The sequence below is a fragment of the Astatotilapia calliptera genome, chromosome 13, assembly GCF_964374335.1.
Source record: "Astatotilapia calliptera chromosome 13, fAstCal68.1, whole genome shotgun sequence".
In the NCBI taxonomy this organism is placed as follows: Eukaryota; Metazoa; Chordata; class Actinopteri; order Cichliformes; family Cichlidae; genus Astatotilapia; species Astatotilapia calliptera.
In genome coordinates, this window is record NC_137434.1 from 15,602,011 (window position 1) to 15,622,466 (window position 20,456).

A 20,456-nucleotide genomic window follows, 5' to 3' on the forward strand; every position below is an offset into this window, starting at 1 on the left:
GATGACATGTTTGGCCATACAGGCACATTTATAGTGATTAAACGACCATACTTTATGTTTATCCTTGTATTTATATGTTAAAAAAGTGGAAACAAAATAGGTTTGTGTGTGTATTTTTTCTTAGGCATGTTAAGTCAAGCGTTATTAATGCAGAGATCAATAGTAATGTATACATGACAGGGTCAGTACAGCAAAACATCTCCATAGAGCCCTTAAGAGCAATATAAGCATGTAGCCTGTCATAAATCTTCATTCCTTCAATCAATGTACCCCGAGGTGATCTGATCTCAAATGTCAGCTCACGCATCCATAATAATCCCCTGAGTCTTAAGTTTGACATATAGAAAGAATGGTAAATGGTTAATGGCCTGTATTTATATAGCGCTTTACTAGTCCCTAAGGACCCCAAAGCACTTTACATATCCAGTCATCCACCCATTCACACACTGGTGATGGCAAGCTACATTGTAGCCACAGCCTGGGGCGCACTGACAGAGGCGAGGCTGCCGGACACTGGCGCCACCGGGCCCTCTGACCACCAACTCGCAACTCTTGAGCCACGATCGCCCTCCATAAATACAGACGACACATGTCAGTAAATTCACTCGAGTCTATTAGAAAAGCCATAAACCTATCAGTACAAATGAGAACAACACTCTCCACAGTTTAGCGCCTATCAGTTGTCTAGCTTCCCCTCAGTGCTTATGTCTCACAGCATCTCTCACGGTATATTTAGCAGCAGAAGAAATTTGGAAAAATCAATAGTAGGCTGGGAAGTTTGTGATTTATTTTTAAACATAAGTGATTCCAGTCTTCTCATAATATGGTTCATACTAGAAAAAGAGAGCAAATAAGGTTTGGCTTTTAAGGTCTCATTAGTCTGCGATGTCTCAGCAGGGAACACACAAAGTAACCTCAGGCACCATATACTTACCAGACTGTATGGAAATTAGCCTTTCTTCTAGCAAAGTTCTCCACATAACTCCATCCCTACTATTTGTAGTTTCTACTATTTCATAAATGATATTCATTTATGAAATCATACCAGATACATATCTATAGTAGCGAACTAGAACCTGTATCATCTTATAGATGAATCTCTGTAACACTGTTGCAGATTGAACTAATTGCCTTTCAAATGGTTAGTGAAAAAACAGTTATTGATAGAGATTTTTTTTTAACTATATGGATTAGTGAGTCGTGCATGGAGTTTATTCTTGTTCATATCAAACCAGTTTAGTCCACTTTTATTATAATTTGAAGATGCATAAACATATGTAAACTACAACGTGACAGAATATTTGTGGGATCTCTCATTTTCTTACCCATTTTAAGTTAATGGGCCATATGTGTACATACATAAAAATTCTCAAAGACTTTCTTGAAGTTTTAATGTGATGTTTATTTAGTTCATAAATTGAAAGTTGAAAATGTATCCACATTGTCTTAATACTAGCCTTTCAACTCTGCAGAGAGAGAAGAAGACTATTTTACTTCTGCATGGATCAGGCCTTTATTTCATGGTTTTACTGGGCTGTGAACACCATGCACAACATTTGGACAGCTCTTAAACTGAAGCGTGAGCATATGTAGATACTTTTTGGTTTAATATAGAAGTTTAAATGCAAAATGATCTCAATAACATAAAGAAAGAAGTCACACATTACATGAAAAACATAAAAACAGCTATTTATAATTTATAATTCAGACAAATTCAAGAGTATTTTCTATTCTAATGACCATTCATAAAATAGTGGCAAAACAGTTTATGCAGTATACACTATTTGTATATGCTGTATTTGTAAGCTGTCGATGGCACTGTAGTGTGATGGAGCTCGAAGTCTAACTGTGTCTAATTTTGGACCTGTTGCACCGAGTTTTTGAACTTAATGAGCTTTTTGATTGAGAGGGTCGTCCTTTCTTTTGAAATTAAAAGCCTTTGGAGTTGTAGATTTGATGAGAAATAGCAGAGAAAGTAGGGTAGGAGGATAGCGGAGGAGTAGAGGACACGTCTGCGGGTCCAATTTTCTATGGTGACAGCCAGAATGAGGTGAAAAATCCTCCAGGAGGCGAGAGATGCTGGAGGGTAATAAAGAATAGATACCTCTTCCCTCTGCACTTCGCTACACAGAGGAATCTGACCTCAGTCACTCCTGCTCCTCAGTTTGTCCTTCCTTTGTACCCTCTTGTTCTGTTTCTGTCTTTTCTTACTTCTCATTACTTCCCCCTGCCACCACGTGTCTTGCAGCAGCCTGCCTCACTTCTTCCCATCTATCCCCTTGAATGGCAACTCTTCAACATAAAAGTGGGTAGAGAAATCATTTTTAACCAACAAGTCGGGCTCAGGTTTCTTTATATCCCTCTCTCTGTCTCTGTTGTCAGTGACTGGTTTAATATTTCTCTGTTTACATTTACCATGTCTGCAATTAGAGCTCTGCTTCAATACAAATTGTATACACTGCTGCTGTAGAATTAAGAGAAAAAAAACAGCTATGGTGGTGAAGCGTCTCTCGGCTTTGACACTGTTTATGTAAAAGCAACGTCAGCCAAGAATAGGTTTCCTGTGACCTTGTCTGAAATGTGCATGCTTGTGTGACCCACCATGTCCACGATGGCGCTGTTTATGTGACAGTAATGAGGTATGCCACTGCACTGCCCAGTTGAAAATGTAGCAACAGGAATGTCAAGAAAGAGAAACAAGAGCAGAAGTAAAAACAGACACTGCACATTTGTCAAGCTGCTGCTGTCTTTCCTCTCTCAACCCTTCCACTTTCCAAAGAAAGAGACAGAATGGGAAGAACAGCGGGACAATAAGACAGAGAGGCAACATACCATTTCCCCCCAGCTCTGTTATTTTTGCAGCATAATGTGAAGCGATACCCTCCCTGGGAGTTATTCAGGGTGGGGCAGAATTTACTTAGATAGTGGGTAACAGTAACAGCCTGCACAGATTCAAGTTGAATCTTTAGGTATCCAAACCTGAGCTGATGACTGACAAACACTATGAATATTTAGGGGTGATGCAATTACCAAATCACAGCACGAGTCCTTATGAAAGAGGATATGTTTTTCTTTCTTTAAAAAAAAAAAAGATCAAGAACTGATCTCAAATATTTGGCAGTAAGAGTTAATTAGTTTACCAATTTTTCTTTATTACCGCACATTTATGATGTTTGTTTTTCATTCACTTTACACATTTTTCTGTCATAAATCCTCCACTGTGTGTGAAGCATTTGAACTACGCCATCAGTAATATAAGATTAACTTATGGACAACTCATGGTTGGTGACCACAAGTCAAAACAATTCTATAGAAATGCTTATCTCTATCAACAGATATGTCAATATGGATATTTTGAAACAAAGGACAAGATTTTCATTACTGGAAGCTTTGTGGTTAGCTCATCTGGCCAAAGGACCAATGAGCCCATGCCATGCTGATTCATCTGTTGTCCATCCACAATTTACAAGAAGCACTATTCCTGCTACAGTGTTGGTCATAATTTAAACACATTTACATGCAATGGTAACCGAGTGGGTCTTCACCCAAAATGTGCTCAAGGACAAGCTCACATTTGTCATTTTCAATTGATTTTAATCCTCATTAGTTTGTCAAATAAAGCCAAACTTATATCTTTCTGGATTTCACACATTTACAATAAACTCTGAAGTGTGGGGGATTGAGAGCTGGATGAACAACTATGTCAACTGTTCTGATTTTAATTTCTAAACCACTTGTCATCTAAGTTCTACTGAAAAGTCATGTTCGAACAGGGACCCTGTGTGGAGATTAAAGGCAGGGTAGAATTAGCCAAAAGTGGGAAAACTGCAGCATGATTTGACTTTTTATTATCTTTTTTAAACTTGTCTGCAATTTGCAAACACTGAGCCGTGGATAGAACAGGAAGTCAAAGCCTAGACATCAAAATTGGCAAACTAGCAAAAGAGGTCCCAGGTTGCAAAGAAGCTAACATGATAACCAATAAAAAAAAATGTAGAGAAAGCCCAAAGGTTTTCTTTCAACAATAGCAATAGCTAGCATGTTTATAGCATGTCTACTATTTACCTGAGTACAGGTAATCTAATAGGACGTTCTTGTAGAACTTTCTCAACCGCTTCTGCCATGTAGGCTAATTTTGTGCCACACGTAACATTTTTGTAAAGTACATAACATGCCCCTCAGCATGTACCTTGAATTATTACATTGACATTCTTCTCATAGAAGCATTAAGCATTTCTATACCAGAGCCAGAAATCTGAGCCCTTGTAGCTACACATTAAAAAAGTTAATGAGACATTCTATCGACCGACAGGAACAACGTCTGCAGAACAGATGCTGCAATCTCTACAGTGAAAACACACATTTGAGATGAATTAGGGTGAACGTAAATATGTTTTTTTTCCATTACTTAAATCTGCTTTTAAACACTCTCTCCCAGTTACCAAGGAAACCACATTAGGCAAATCAATGAAGGTAATGTCGCTGGAGAGGGAGGGTATACCTCAACTCTCTCATCTCCCCCAAACGATTTGCCTCGCTGTGTGTGTGTGTATCTGTCTCTGTTTGTCTCTCTCCCTCTCATTTTCTATGCCATCTCCCTCTCATCCTCTCCCCTCTCTTTATCTGCCGCCTCTCTCTCACTCACTCCCTCTTTCCCCCTCACAACACTTGCTTTCTGACAACCACTGCCAAAGGACTAGCAGGCGCAGCGCATCCCTAGATTCCATCACTCGGCAGGCAGGGGGGCCTGGAAGAAGAGGAGGAGAAGGGAGGGGGAAATGCCCCCTAAAAAAGTTCAACAGTTGCGACGTTCTGGACTTCTGTGTGACAGCCTGTAGCTTAAGTGGTTATGGCCTTCACCGGGGAATAAGAGGGGTTGACTGAAGAAAGATTCTGGGGAGAGAAGAGAAACGCCCGTCAAGCCAAGCTATCAGCCGCTTATCGTTATAGTTGACCTCACTTTGTAAAATCCCTCTGAAGTTAGAACACTTTGGACTTCATCAAAGTGACTAAAAGTGAGGAAGACAGTGGAAGACAACTCTGCTGAGCTTAAAGTGCTCAGGCTGAGGACAGCTGGACAGGTTTACATGTCCTGACTTGGACATATGGGCGGCCTCTCAAGATGTTGAATCTGGACGGGTTAGAGGTGATTGCGGTGCTGCTGGTCATGGGTCTCTTCATCAAAGTCTTAGAGCAGTTTGGGATGTTCGAACCTGTCGGTGGGGAAGGTAATGCTTGTTTGTTTCTTTAAGAGTTTTGTCTATTAAAAATAATTATATAAACATAAACAAATTGAGTTCTCTGATATTAAATGATACTTGTTTGTACAAGTGAGCGCATGAACAGTTTTATCTGCACCACGCATTCCTTCTGGTTCTGAATGAGCTGCAATCTTTTCCAAGGGTTTGGGTTACCAGTGCAACAGTGGGCCATGCAACACACTCTCTCATTTCCCAAACACACACACACATACACACATACAGAGTAACTTTAGCCGTGCGTGTGTGTGGCCTCTCTCTGCCCCAGGGGTGTGTGCTTTTACCTTTTAATCGATATCACTATGGAAAGAGTGGGTCTGAGTGCAGTGTAGAGGCACTTGTCTCACTGAGGGAATGTCAGCCGTACTGTTTGTACTCTCATTAGCTTAAAACCTAAATGTATAGTTGGGTAAAGAAGGGAGATATGGAACATTTTCTTTGAACATTTTCAAGTCAGTGCGCTTTCTTGTTGGGTTTATTTGAGAAAGTCAAACCTGAATCAGATCCGTCTTTTAGTAAATAAATTTTGGTGCTTTTCTGATCGTTGAATCATTTGTACCAAAGCTGTACTAAAGGGGTTTAACAGTTTAACAAAATGTAATATTTACTGAAAGATACATTTACAACACAAAATACAAAAGCACCTGCCTATTAGTGAAGAAAAAAAGGTCCATTTCTGCTCTGGCTCACCTCCAGGAGCTGTCACCACACACCAAGGCCCTGTTTGGCCTGTCTTATCAGGGTGACCTGTGTTTTGTCCCCCCCCATCCAGTTCCTACTTTATGTTGTTCACGCTTCCTTATCTTTCATCTGTTGGTGACAAGAGGACAGATGGGATTCGCATCCCTATTATCTGTTTTGTTTACTTGTTTGCTTGCTTGTTTTTTTCTTTGCACATTGCCCACAGTGCTCTGTTCAATTCAAGTAACTTTAGCACTCTAGCAAGATTTTCTTCTCAGCATTAGTACCAAAGCACCTCTACTCCACTTTTGAGTGCTTTAAATATTAAAACCTTCACATATTAAAAGTTCTGGTGTATTATTCTGGATGTTACACTGGAGGAGACACTCTTCATCCCTGATGCACCAGCTGGACTGCACCCAGTAGTCAAGGTGTGCCAGCAGCTCTGTCATCTCAATAAAGTTCCTCTTGGAAACCTCTCATCTACACACAGCACTCTACATACCAAGCATGCACACAGACAGACACACACACACAGAGACACAGTGGAGATCCCATTTATTCTTCCATTATACTTAGGACATCAGTCTTCTGCATATTTTGACCATGGTTTATGGAAAGTAGCCGCCTTAATAAATTTGTGTGTGCATGTGTGCCAACTCCCTTGTGAGTACTTTAGCTAATGAATTTTTTTAATGGAGGAACTTAGTCCAGATGGCAGAATGAATGCATCACTCAGACTATCTGCAGAATCACCAAAGAGTTTAGGTCCAAACCATATATGAGCGTGTGACAGTCTCAGAGTATGCGTGCTATGTATGTTCATGCCAAATGCAACTTCCAGTACAGTTACATTACACAGCATGCACTGTGTCCACTGATCAAGTATCCATTCCATTTAAACTCATTAGTACCTGTCTCCCTTAGGATTACCCCCTTACTAAGCTACCAGTGGGGATTGAGAAAAACGAGATTATGAAATGATAGGTAAAATTTATTTCTCCATTTTCCAAAACTGATATTTTCTAAGAAAGAAGAAAAGAAATAAAATATTCATTCTTTCTCTGCTCCCTCTTGCCAGACTCATTTTCCTGTACCCATACTGAGTCATCTTCTGGTGAGACAGAGCGAGACCAGTAAAATAAGGAGACTGTGTGATTCTCATTACTTTAATGAGCTGTGCTACTGACCCATTGGTGATTAAACGCATATATACAAAGTAAATGCACATACTTTTGTGGAGAAAAGGAGAGGAAACTCTTTTGTTATCGAGGATGCATGCAGCATGCGTGAAGTGCACTCTGGTCGGGAAGTTTACAAGGTTCTGATAGATTTAAAGCTAATGGCTAATGGCTGGAGTGTGTTCTTTGGAAGTTTATGAGGTGGAAATAGAAGGGATGTGCTGGTCTGTGCTGGATGGCAGCATGCCTGAGAAGAGTTTTTATCAACACTGCAGTTTCCTCCATCTTCACCCTTTTCTTTGAGTAGAATGTGTTGACTTTAACTTATTCAAGAAACAAAAGAAATCTCTGTGTAAGTATTTACCTGTGATAAACATACATGTATTTACTCTGCCTATTTCTTTTGCTGATTTACTTCTCTGAGAATATCAGTGACTAATATCCTAAAATCAAGCTAAGGCCTACTGTTTGTGCTGTAATGTATTCACTCACTTCATGAATGAAAAGTGTGGCATCTTGCCATATGCTCCACAGCCTCGTTTAGCCTTTGATTTTCAAATAAATTTGCCTGGCACCAGGTTGGATGAGTTAGCTGGTGTCAGGGACATATTGAAGTGCTGCTTCATCACTTCTGCAAGGTCTTTGATACTTTAATGTCTCATATCAATTTATACCAGATTTAACATTAGGATGTGGCCCATACAGTGGGGCAAAAAAGTATTTAGTCAGCCACCGATTGTGCAAGTTCCCCCACTTAAAATGATGACAGAGGTCAGTAATTTGCACCAGAGGTACACTTCAACTGTGAGAGACAGAATGTGAAAAAAAAAATCCATGAATCCACATGGTAGGATTTGTAAAGAATTTATTCGTAAATTAGGGTGGAAAATAAGTATTTGGTCACCTCAAACAAGGAAAATCTCTGGCTCTCACAGACCTGTAACGTCTTTTGTAAGAAGCTTTTCTGTCCCCCACTCGTTACCTGTATGAATGGCACCTGTTTGAACTCATCATCTGTATAAAAGACACCTGTCCACAGCCTCAAACAGTCAGACTCCAAACTCCGCCATGGCCAAGACCAAAGAGCTTTTGAAGGACACCAGGAAAAGTATTGTAGACCTGCACCAGACTGGGAAGAGTGAATCTACAATAGGCAAGCAGCTTGGTGTGAAAAAATCAACTGTGGGAGCAATCATCAGAAAATGGAAGACATACAAGACCACTGATAATCTCCCTCGATCTGGGGCTCCACGCAAGATCTCATCCCGTGGGGTCAAAATGATCATGAGAACGGTGAGCAAAGATCCCAGAACCACATGGGGGGACCTGGTGAATGACCTGCAGAGAGCTGGGACCAAAGTAACAAAGGTCACCATCAGTAACACACTACAACGGCAGGGAATCAAATCCCGCAGTGCCAGACGTGTTCCGCTGCTGAAGCCAGTGCATGTCCAGGCCCGTCTGAAGTTTGCCAGAGAGCACATGGATGATACAGCAGAGGATTGGGAGAATGTCATGTGGTCAGATGAAACCAAAGTAGAACTTTTTGGTATAAACTCAACTCGTCGTGTTTGGAGGAAGAAGAATACTGAGTTGCATCCCAAGAACACCATACCTACTGTGAAGCATGGGGGTGGAAACATCATGCTATGGGGCTGTTTTTCTGCCAAGGGGACAGGACGACTGATCCGTGTTAAGGACAGAATGAATGGGGCCATGTATCGTGAGATTTTGAGCCAAAACTTCCTTCCATCAGTGAGAACTTTGAAGATGAAACGAGGCTGGGTCTTCCAACACGACAATGATCCAAAACACACCGCCCGGGCAACAAAGGAGTGGCTCCGTAAGAAGCATTTGAAAGTCCTGGAGTGGCCTAGCCAGTCTCCAGACCTCAACCCCATAGAAAATCTGTGGCGGGAGTTGAAAGTCCGTGTTGCTCGGCGACAGCCCCAAAACATCACTGCTCTCGAGAAGATCTGCATGGAGGAATGGGCCAAAATACCAGCTACTGTGTGTGCAAACCTGGTAAAGACCTATAGTAAACGTTTGACCTCTGTTATTGCCAACAAAGGTTATGTTACAAAGTATTGAGTTGTATTTTTGTTATTGACCAAATACTTATTTTCCACCCTGATTTACGAATAAATTCTTTACAAATCCTACCATGTGGATTCATGGATTTTTTTTTCACATTCTGTCTCTCACAGTTGAAGTGTACCTCTGGTGCAAATTACTGACCTCTGTCATCATTTTAAGTGGGGGAACTTGCACAATCGGTGGCTGACTAAATACTTTTTTGCCCCACTGTATGTCAAACCAACCTGGAGATTGCCATTTCTACTTTTTAGTTTCGCTATGGTTCAGTGAATATGTGATGATTTTTGAGGTGAGGTGCGCACAATTGAGTAAGAATATGAGGACTGTTTGGTTCAGAGTCCTGTGGTCGATCCGAGGGGAAATATCACAGCAGAGCTTCAATTTGGACAGAAGACTTAGAATAGACTTTAAATTTTGCAGTTGCTCCGTTAGCTGCGTCGCTTAAAATCTTTTAAAACTCGTCATCATCCAGGTATTCACCTGCTCTGTGCAACTGACCATAACTGTTACAAAGCATAGCCTGAATAAAAAAATTCAGTGTTTTACATGTAAAGAAATAATTTGTAAGGGAATATAAATTTCCTCACAACCATGGCTGCTTCTTTATAGAGGGCAGTATCCAACAGCTTATATTCTTCTTCTTCTTCTTCTTCTTCTTCTTCTTCTTCTTCTTAGTAGTAGTAGTAGTAGTAGTAGTAGTAGTAGTAGTAGTAGTAGTAGTATTTCCATCTATCCATTTTCTTTTGCTTATCCTATTCAGGATTGTAGACATATTATTATTATTATTATTATTATTATTATTATTAATAAGAATAATAAAATAGTATCTTTAGTGGTAGCAGTAATAGAAGTAATAGTGGCAGTATGTTTGCACTTTTATTGTTATTATTGTTAATAATTGAGCAATCAGGTGGAATGTTATTATAGGGAAATAATGTAGAAAGTTATTACCAATTAAACACCAAAGTAATATGAAACAATAACCAAATAATATCTTGTGTCAGCAATACTTATAACTGAGTAATATTACACCTAAATCTGTGTGACTGGGTTACATAGAAAATAATGTGGAAACAAATTTAGTAAGAGTACAGTAATATATCCTGCTATCACTATTGCAAACTGCTACCCAAATAACTGTTACGTCTGTGCATTAACATTTTATAACCTGACTTTAAAGCAGTTGTGACCTCATTAAAATGAGGTTACATATAACAGTATTGGATATTATATTGCTGGAATTAATCCCACCTTCTGTCTGCAGCATTCTTTCATTGAAGATAACCATGTAAATACAGTGGCTTATTACCTGATACTACATGTTTGGTAGTTTATAAGAAATACCATGTGAATTCCATGTAATAATATAATAAAGCAAACTTTGAGTAATGTTATAGTTATATAGAAATACGTGATAATGTATTTGTAATAACAAGCAACCAGGGCTGCAAAATGCAAAACTATACGTTTTTCCTCGATTTTATAGTAATATTTCTACAGCTGAAAACCTCAGACCAGACAAACATATCTGTATTTGTTAAATGTGGATGGTACTTCACTGTCACTACCAGATAGATAGAAGAGTAAACTGCTCTGCTCTCATCATAAGACCTACAACTGGAAAAAACAAAAAGATTTTATACTTCAATATCCTGACCATATGAAAGTTTATATGCCTTTGTACTAATGTACTAATAAAAAATTTTTTAAGCAGGATATTATATTGTTACCAGTATGTTACTATGCACTTACTAATTGGTTTTGTTTAATAGGCATTGATTTCCACATTATGTCACCCAGTTTCCTGCTTCTTATTGCTCAATTACATACATTTCAGTGCAATATTACCATCACTAACAGGTCTAATCATTTAAATAAGACATAAAAGATTTTAAAAAATTGTGTAAATACTGTATTTTCTAGTACACTTCTCTCAAAAGAAGATGGATGTGATAACAATAAAACATATACATTCACTAAATGTATTATAAACTATATAATAATGGATAATCTATATAACAATCTATAGGTTTCTAACTCTGAATGGCCAGATATTTGTATGTGCATATTTTTCTCTGGTAAGCACTATATCTTAGGTCCATTATAGAACAACATCCTCTTCCTGTCTACAGTGAGGCTCAGCAAATCATCTTTTTCATGCTTAAGAGGATATTTGGCCAGTGTGTGGTTGGTGTGTGTCTATTTGATGGAAAGGAAGTATGATGACAACATGAAGGAGATGGATAAGAGCAGGTAAAAAGCTTAGCGGTCAGCAGAAGACCTATCTATGTCTAAGCACAAGCACATATGCATGCCCATGCGCGCGCGCACACACACACACACACACACACACACACACACACACACACACACACACACACACACACACACACACACACACAGGCGCATTGTCTATTAGCTTACCTATCAACACAAGGGCAATTACAATGAGGGCAGATGGGGGTTTGTGTGTGTGTTTGCAGTCCATTCAGTCCATTAAGAGTAAGTTGTGTTGCTTCACACCCAGTATAAGGGTCTGTGAACGCTAAAACCATCCCTATATTATATCATACCAAAAGCACATTTAAAAATGTTATCCGAAAGTCATACATTTTGCAGCAGTGAATTGTTGAAAGACTTTTCATTGGGCTCTTTTGGAGAAATTGAAAAAACTATAGCAGTTAAGACACTTTATCAATGGTTTGGACAAGGATCATTCCGATTGTGGCAAACTTTATAAACTGCAATAAAAGTGCAATGAGGATCAAGGAGACTGTCCTTGTTGACCTTGCCTGAGCCTCTTTCTGTCTCTGCCCCTCTGATGGCTAGCCAGGAAGAAGATGAGAGCCTGGGACACGGGAGGATCAGACAGGGGATATTTAATACGCAACTCTCTCTGTTCCTCTGCATCCTTCCCTCACTCCATCTCTCTTTTTTTCTTCATTTTTTCTTCCTCCTCTCTGCTTTTGTCAATGTCTGTCTTCGTTCTCTGGCTCCCCATCCCCTGATTTCATTATGGCAGTTGTGTGTGTGTGTGTGCGTGCGTGCGTGCGTGCGTGCGTGCGTGCGTGCGTGCGTGTGTGTGTGTGTGTGTGTAAATGAGAGACTGTATTTGTATGGCAGGTGCTCTGTGAATAAAAGAACAGAAGTTGTAGACGTTCCGTTGCTCTTCCTCTGACACACGTCTGGAGAAAGATGATAACATTGAGAACAAACTAATGAATACACACACACACACACACACACACACACACACACACACACAAACCTAACCTTGAAAAAAAATCTGTCATTTTTTTGTAATTTGAAAGATTTGCATTAGCGCGGCTTAGCTTCATATTTGAAGACCATTTTACGCCAAGCAGCTTAACCCGTTAATGTTCGGCTGTGCTGTTTTCAAGATGAATTTGATTTTTCTGAGTTGCTTCAGCAGTTTATCAGGCACAAAAGAAACCAGCAATATTTGATGAAATATTCACCCACCCAGCTGTAGCAGATCTGTCAGACAGACTAAACCTGGTAGCATTGTTTTGAGTCAAAGTACAAAATGATGATCCTCTTTAGAGCTACCTTGAACCAGCTGATAAGCAGCAGCTGAATAGACTGTATCTTGCTTTATGGCAAGGATGTCAAACATAAGGCCTGGGGCGCAGAAATGTTCCAGCAAAGACTCCAATCCAGCCCAGTGGACATCTTTGAAAAATCTTATGGTGGCTATAAAATCTTTACTTTTAACTGTATTTTCATACATTTTAAAGCTTGCACTAGGGATAAAGACCTCCCCCATGGCCATTCATACTCACCAAACTAATGAAGTGAGAGCTAAACAATTTAATTATAGAAAAGTTCCCTTTTTTAACCATTTACTCTAGAAATTTCAGTTTTCCTTCCAATGTGTCCACACTAAAATAAATAAATAAAATAAGAACTCACAAAAACTGCAAATACACCTAGAACTGAATGGGAAATGGAATTTTCCACAGTCTGGCCCACTCAAGATCAAGATAGGCTGTATGTGGCCCACCTTAAAAGGAATTTGACATCCCTGCTCTTTGGTATAAGAACCCATATAGCAGTTGAACACAGGCGCTGTTAAAATATAAGACATAGTTTTCTGAGACGGCAATGGTTATGCTGGGATAGAAGACAGTAAGCTGTGGTTATGGTAAGAACAATTACTCCTAAAACTACTTAATTAGGCCGCAGACATTACTTGTGGTAAAGCTGCACTTTCCTTTCATGTATTAGAATATAAGAGGTAACCATCAGGGCAAATGGTCGTGAATAATTCAGGTCTCAGCCACACATCTGTAGTTTTATTACTGTGTCTTGCTTGGTTTTGACCCCAATGGGCTGAATGTAAATTGGAGTAAAGACTGAAAGCGCTGCCTGATGGTGCAGCTCTCTATTTATTCTTATCTTTTTAAAAATTTCTCTGATTCTCATGATTCTTACATTACAGTATTAACAAGGCCACAGAAACCTGGCAGCAGGATTCACGAGTATAAAACATTTGTGTTGGACAGACAGTGACTATTGTTTACCCTGTCCTACAACAACAGAATAAGGCTACAGGCTGCTGTCGTTCTGCCATTGATTTAACTGCCAATTTGATCTTTATTCATGGCAGGATACCAGTAAGCATTTGGGATAACTTTCCTGTAAGTTGCTGCACGCTGGCTGAGCTGTCCTCAAAGTACATGTTTCACTGTCTTGTGTTCCAGCATAGTAATGTGTTGTTTGGCTGAGAAAGTAGTTGGTTTGCTCCGTAATATAGTTGCTGTGGCACTAATTTAAACTTAAGAGTTGTTTTAGTGGTTGTTTTAGAAACAAATCTTTCCATAGCTGAAACCAAACCTCCGGAGTGCTGAGATTCCAACCCTCTTAGCTGATAAAGTTTTTTTCCCCTTTTTTTTCTGTTGTATCGACCCACAGGATGTTTTCCTGATTTGGCTCCTGGCAGGAAAAGGCAGAGCAGAGGTTTCATGACTTGATAGAAATAGGTTTAGAGGATTGTTGTCAGCGATGCAAACCCAATTTAGATTGACTGCTTTACACCACTCACAAACACAGGATGCATTAGAAAAAGGCACGAAAGCTGCGTGTCAGAAAGTTCAAAGTACAACTTTAATGCTGTTTGGTCTGCTGCTGCTTTGATCTTAGACAATGCCATAATATCAACCGCGGATCTTGCAGGGAATGCGCGCTTGTGAGAGAGAGAGATGGCATTGGAAATCATTAATAGCTTGTGATCTTTCATTTCTCTCAAACTGCTCCCTGCAGCTGAATTAAATCAAGGACAGTAACAAGGAAAGAGCATGCCAAGAGTTGAACAGCATTGTTGACTGCTGTTTTGCTAGTTGCATGTCTTACCTTGCACTGCCCTCTACAGGTGTGCTGCTTAATCGCTTCAATCTAAAGTTTGTCAAAATTTAAAATGGTCAATTTTGTGCCTTAAAGACCTTAAACACATTTGATTTAATGAGCTGTAAACAGATCAGCTACATTTTTTTTAACCTACACACGATCATTTAACAACTAAGACTAATGATATCCTTCCAGTAGTTTTTGGCACTTTCATCATGTATTTGTTAAATATAAACTGTAACAGATCTAGCTTTTCTGGTTGATCCTAACTTTAGTCCCTATCATTAAATGTCACACGAGTAAAAGAGAGAGACTCCCAAACTTAGCATTCGGATGCTGCCGATGTCTCCCAAAAACATAAATTAGTACATCTCATTTCCTCCAAACAGACAACATTTTTGATCCGTCAGTGTCACCGGGTTGTGTGCACTTTCTAAAGAAAACTGTTCATTAGCTGGTCTCTGTAGTTTATACTGAAAGGACTCGGCTTCAGTAGAAACTGTTTTTGTCCCCCATCGCCGTATTAAAAATATCCTCAAAAGCTAATGATCTATGCAAATGGATCTCTTATTTCACTTATCTAATTGGAAACACACTAGCCAATTTTGAGCACCATTTGTCAATGACCTCCTCTGTGTCTCCTTCGCTGCACGCTTTCGCACACACATATTACACCCCCCACCCCCCTTGCACTCTCTTAGACATTTTAATCAGTTTTGAGAGGAATAATTGCCCAGGTAGACGTCTAAATATGGAGGTATTTCAATTACTTGGTGTGTCTGGCCTCGGGCAAACTATGCCTCACAGAGGCTAATCAAGTAAGACTGATTAACCCAACATTTTATTATAGTCTACGTGTGCACGCATGTGTGAGGGTGTCACCATTTATTGTAGATTAAAATTCTCCCAAGTAAATGTTTGTCATTATATCCCTCGGGATGCATTAGAGCTGCCACCTTCTCATTTGTATGACACATAAACAATTTAGGCAAAAAAACAAACAAACCCCAAAACCCTTTCATCTGTGATTTCTCAAACTGCCCTTTAAACACCTTCAGATGGGATGGATGGTTAAGATGGGGATAAAAAAAGGAGCACTATCTCAGATAACCACTACCCTGCTAATTATATCACACAGACTGTCAGATTCCAAGCAAACAGAAACACTCTGTTGGACACTCACTGCAAAGACCTCAGCTGATTAAAAATGAAGTGACAATTATTGTATGAGGAGCTTAATCAGGATTTTGTTGTTTACCAAACTTTTAAATACAGAGAAGCTTCACAGTGTGACTGATTTGGAGATTAGTATGTTGTAAGTATATACACTGAACAAAAATATAAACGTAACACTATTGTTTTTGCTCCCATTCTCCATGGGATGGACGTAGAGACCTAAAATTCATTCCAGATACACAATATAACCATCCCTCCCAAACAGTGGTCACAAATCAGTCCAAATGTGTGGTAGTGGGCACATCTGCCATATTGAGATAATCCATCCCACCTCACAGGTGTGCCACATCAGGATGCTGATCTGACATCATGAGTAGTGCACAGGTGTACCTCAGACTGCCCACAACAAAAGGCCACCCTGGAATGTGCAGTTTTTTGCACTATTGGGGGTCTGGGGACCCAGAACCGGTCAGTATCTGGTGTGACCACCATTTGCCTCATGCAGTGCAACACATCGTCGCATGGAGTCTATCAGATTGTCAATTGTGGCCTGTGGAATGTTGGTCCACTCCACTTCAATGGCTGTGCGAGGTTGTTGGATATTCGTGGGAACTGGTACACGCTGTCGTATACGCCGGTCAAGCACATCCCGAACATGCTCAATGGGTGACATGTCCGGTGAGTATGCTGGCCATGCAAGAACTGGGACATTCTCAGCTGCCATCTGCCCTGAACAATGTGAACCATGATTCATCCGTGAAGCGCACACCTCCCCAACGTGCCAGACGCCATCGAATGTGAGCATTTGCCCACACAAGTCAAGACCCCGATGAGGACGACGGGCATGCAGTTGAGCGTCCCTGAGACGGTTTCTGACAGTTTGTGCAGAAATTGTTTGGTTGTGCAAACCAATTGTTCCAGCAGCTGTCTGGGTGGCTGGTCTCAGACGATCTTGGAGGTGAACCTGCTGGATGTGGAGGTCCTGGGCTGGTGTGGTTACACGAGGTCTGCGGTTGTGAGGCCGGTTGGATGTGCTGCCATATTCTCTGAAACGCCTGTGGAGACGGCTTATGGTTGAGAAATGAACATTCAATGCACGGGCGACAGATCTGGTTGACATTCCTGCTGTCAGCATGCCAATTGCACGCTCCCTCATTGCTTGTGGCATCTGTGGCATTTTGCTGTGAGACAAAACTGCACATTCCAGGGTGGCCTTTTGTTGTGGGCAGTCTGAGGTACACCTGTGCACTACTCATGATGTCAGATCAGCATCCTGATGTGGCACACCTGTGAGGTGGGATGGATTATCTCAATATAGCAGATGTGCCCACTACCACACATTTGGACTGATTTGTGACCACTGTTTGGGAGGGATGGTTATATTGTGTATCTGGAATGAATTTTAGGTCTCTACGTCCATCCCATGGGGAATGGGAGCAGTAACAAAGGTGTTGTGTTTATATTTTTGTTCAGTGTATAAATCCAACTTTCCACCTCATCCTGAATATATTTAATATAAATAAAATAACCCCATCAAAGATAATATTGGCTCCTCTAGCTACTCTGTGACATGGACAGATATCAAATTCTAGTCAAATTTGCATCCAGACGTTCTCAAAGCATAATTCCTGGAGCATCGATACATGAGTATTGGCGATGGTGGTGGGAGTATCACTGACATGATGCGTTTAGGGGCCAGGGAATAGCAGCAGGCAAGTGAACTGTCAATCATTGCTTTCAGTCATTGGCCATCTGAGACACATTCAAACCTTAAAGCCTCCTGAAAGCTTAGTAAAATGATTTTCAAAATCAGTACAAGCATTTCCCCGGGTCCAGCCCATTTAACCCCCTTCACTTCACCAAAGTAACTGATTCATCTTCTACGGTGACATGAAACAGCTTCTCAGTTGAAAAATGATCGGGCCACTGAGCGTTGTGGGAGGATTAATGAATAGGCAATACAAGGACCCAAGGAGGAGTAATACGAAGAAGATGGAAAAAGTAGTCTAATTTTTAATTTTTTTTTCTTGCTCTGAGCCTTTCTTAAAACCAGATTTTTGTAATTACAGAGGATGAGTATCAACTGAAAAAAGAGCTGTGATTCAGGTGTCTATGTTGGACCCAAGAAAATGGTTTTGGGAGATGAAATCTCTTCCCAAATTTACAGCTAGAGTGGAGGCAGTGTCAAACTGAAAGTGAAAATTCATTAAAATTAACAGTTTGCTTCATTTCCAGCCATTGTAGTTGCAGCTTGTTAGATAAGTTGTGAAAGCCATTCTGTTTTAAGCCGCAGTAATGGCCTGGCTCAAGAGATGGCAGCGTCAGTTGGTAATTGGTCGCTAAGGGCCGTCATTGACAAGAAACAATTGCAGTGTCTCCTGGCATTGTCATGTAAAGTGTGAATTTGTCATTTAAATGTACTTTAAAAGTTTAAAACTAAAAATGATTCACAGAGAAGTCTTACTTGTTTGTTGCCGTTGCTGTTAGGTGGTTCTGTTTGCTTACGTTTTATTTTCTTTTGAAATCACTCATCAATCACTCAACCCAGTTGGTTTTACTTCTGCTCTTTAATTAGATTTTTTCCCAGTTTTTCAGCAGCAATAATCAAATCAGCATTTCTTCATATCAAAAGCTCTCAGTTTTAAAATTATCTGCTGGTTTCCTGCATTTGAGTCCTCTATCTTTTGCCTGGCTTAGTAAATGCAAATTCCTGTTTGAGTTCTGCATAACTTTTATTATAAAGGCATAATCTTTTTTTTTTCTGCACTACATGAAAACATATAATGTGAAAAGCCGTTGAAACAAAGGATGTGCTGCATTCATTTCAGATGTCTACAAAAAACCTCACTTCTCAACCAAATTTAGCCCACTCTGATTTTACAGTTACCTGGATGTCTAGACATATTTTGACTTACAAGTCACCAAATCAGTGCGTACGGGGATGCAAACAGTGCAACAGTGAAGCAAGCTAAACTTTGTTACCATTATTAGAAGCAACAGTAAGATCAAAAGTCAGTGCCTTAGAATATTCCTGGACTCACAGAGCCGTCATGTTTGAACAAATATTGAGGAGAGAAGCAACGTCTTGGTATATGACAGGGATAATAATGCTTTAGGTAAGAGATAATGACAGATAGGTATGACCAGCCTTGAGCTGTAGCACTTTTATCCTTGATTTGACTCTGACTGTATTTGAGAGTTTGGCCTGAATATATCACAGTATTTAGAAAGTTATGTTGCGTATTCTATTTAAGTTAATACACTCACTAGCCCCTTCATTACCTAAACATTACTAGCACTGAGCTGGATCCCCATTTGTCGTCATAACTGCTCTAATTCTTCATGGCATAGATTCAGTAAGGTGCTGGAAACATGCCTCAGAGATTCTGTTCCTTATTGACATGACAGCATCACACAGTTGCTGCAGATTTATCAACTGCACGTCCATGTTGTGAATCTCCCGTTCATCACATCTCAAAGATGATCTGTTGGATGGAGATCTGGTGACTGTGGAGGTCATGTGAGTCCAGTGAACTCACTGTTGTTCAAGAAACCAGTTTGAGATGATTTGAAATTCTTGACTGCTGCAGCACCTATTAGGAGATGGGTACACTGTGGCTATAAAGGGTTGTCAGCGACAATACTCAGGTAGGGAATTATGTTGCAACTAAGACACCCAAAGTGTGGCAAGAAGATATCCCTCACATCATTACACCAGCAGCAGCAGCCTGTACCATTAATACAAGGCAGGCTGGATTTATACTTTCTTGTTGTTTACACCAAATTTTGATCCAACCATCTGAATGTTACAGCAGAAACCAAGAGTCACCACATGACGATGTTTTTCCAGCCATCTGTTGTCCAATTTTGATGAGTCTCAGTTTTTTGTTCTTAGCTGACAATAGTAGTACGTGGTGTAGTCTTCTGCTGCTGTAGCCCATCTACTTCAAGGTTCAGTGTGTTAAGTCTTCAGAGATGCTCTTCTGCATTCTCTCTCACTCTTCTGCTCTCCTTGGTTGTAACAAATGGTTATTTGAGTTACTTTACCTTCCTGTCAGCTTGAAGCAGTCTGGTCATTTTCCTCTAACCTCTGGTATCAACATGGCATTTGTAGATATCTACTCTTTTTTTTTTTTTTAGACAATTCTGTCTAAGCCAGCGTTTCAAACACAAGGCCTGTGGGAAAGAATTGGCCTGGCAACGACTCCCACTGGACGGCTTTGGAAAATATGAAAGCGGGCATACATTTTTTAACTTTATTTTTTAGAAGTTTTGCAGCTTTTCCTGCTGATTTTCTCTCAATTTACACATTTATGATGTAGAAAAACTGAGATGCGGTGTCAAGATTACCCTTCTTTATCTTATATTAAGATATCTGAGGGATTAAATGTGTAGGTGAAGACTGAGAGGTGAGTTTCACTCATCACCACCCCACTTAAGATCAAAGTGGGCTATATGTGCCCTTCATTGTAAAATGAGTGTGAAATCCCTGCTGTAAACCCTAGAGGTGTTTGTGTGGTAAAATCCCAGTACACAGCTCAGATCAGCCCATCTGGAACAAATAACAATGCCACATTCAAAGTCGGTTAAATCTTCCTCACTCCGATGGCCAATTTGAACTTCAGCAGGTCGTCTTGACCATATCTATGTGCCTAAATGCGCTGAATTGCTATCATGTCACTGGCTGATCAGATAT

The 20,456-nt window shown here is 40.1% G+C and overlaps 1 protein-coding gene across 3 annotated transcripts in view; it reads left to right on the forward strand.

Annotated features, from left to right (window-relative positions):
• Positions 1 to 20,456, forward strand: part of LOC113035340 (A-type potassium channel modulatory protein KCNIP2) — a 115,288-nt gene that overhangs the window by 83,367 nt on the left and 11,465 nt on the right. Inside the window, exon 1 of one of the 3 annotated variants that reach the window (XM_026190859.2) lies at positions 4,672 to 5,228. The exons of the other annotated variants lie outside the window; for them this stretch is intronic. Coding sequence (XP_026046644.1) covers positions 5,123 to 5,228 — 106 coding nt within the window. The 5' untranslated portion in view covers positions 4,672 to 5,122. Of the gene's footprint in view, positions 1 to 4,671; positions 5,229 to 20,456 lie in introns of those variants that run through there. 3 annotated transcript variants of the gene reach the window in all.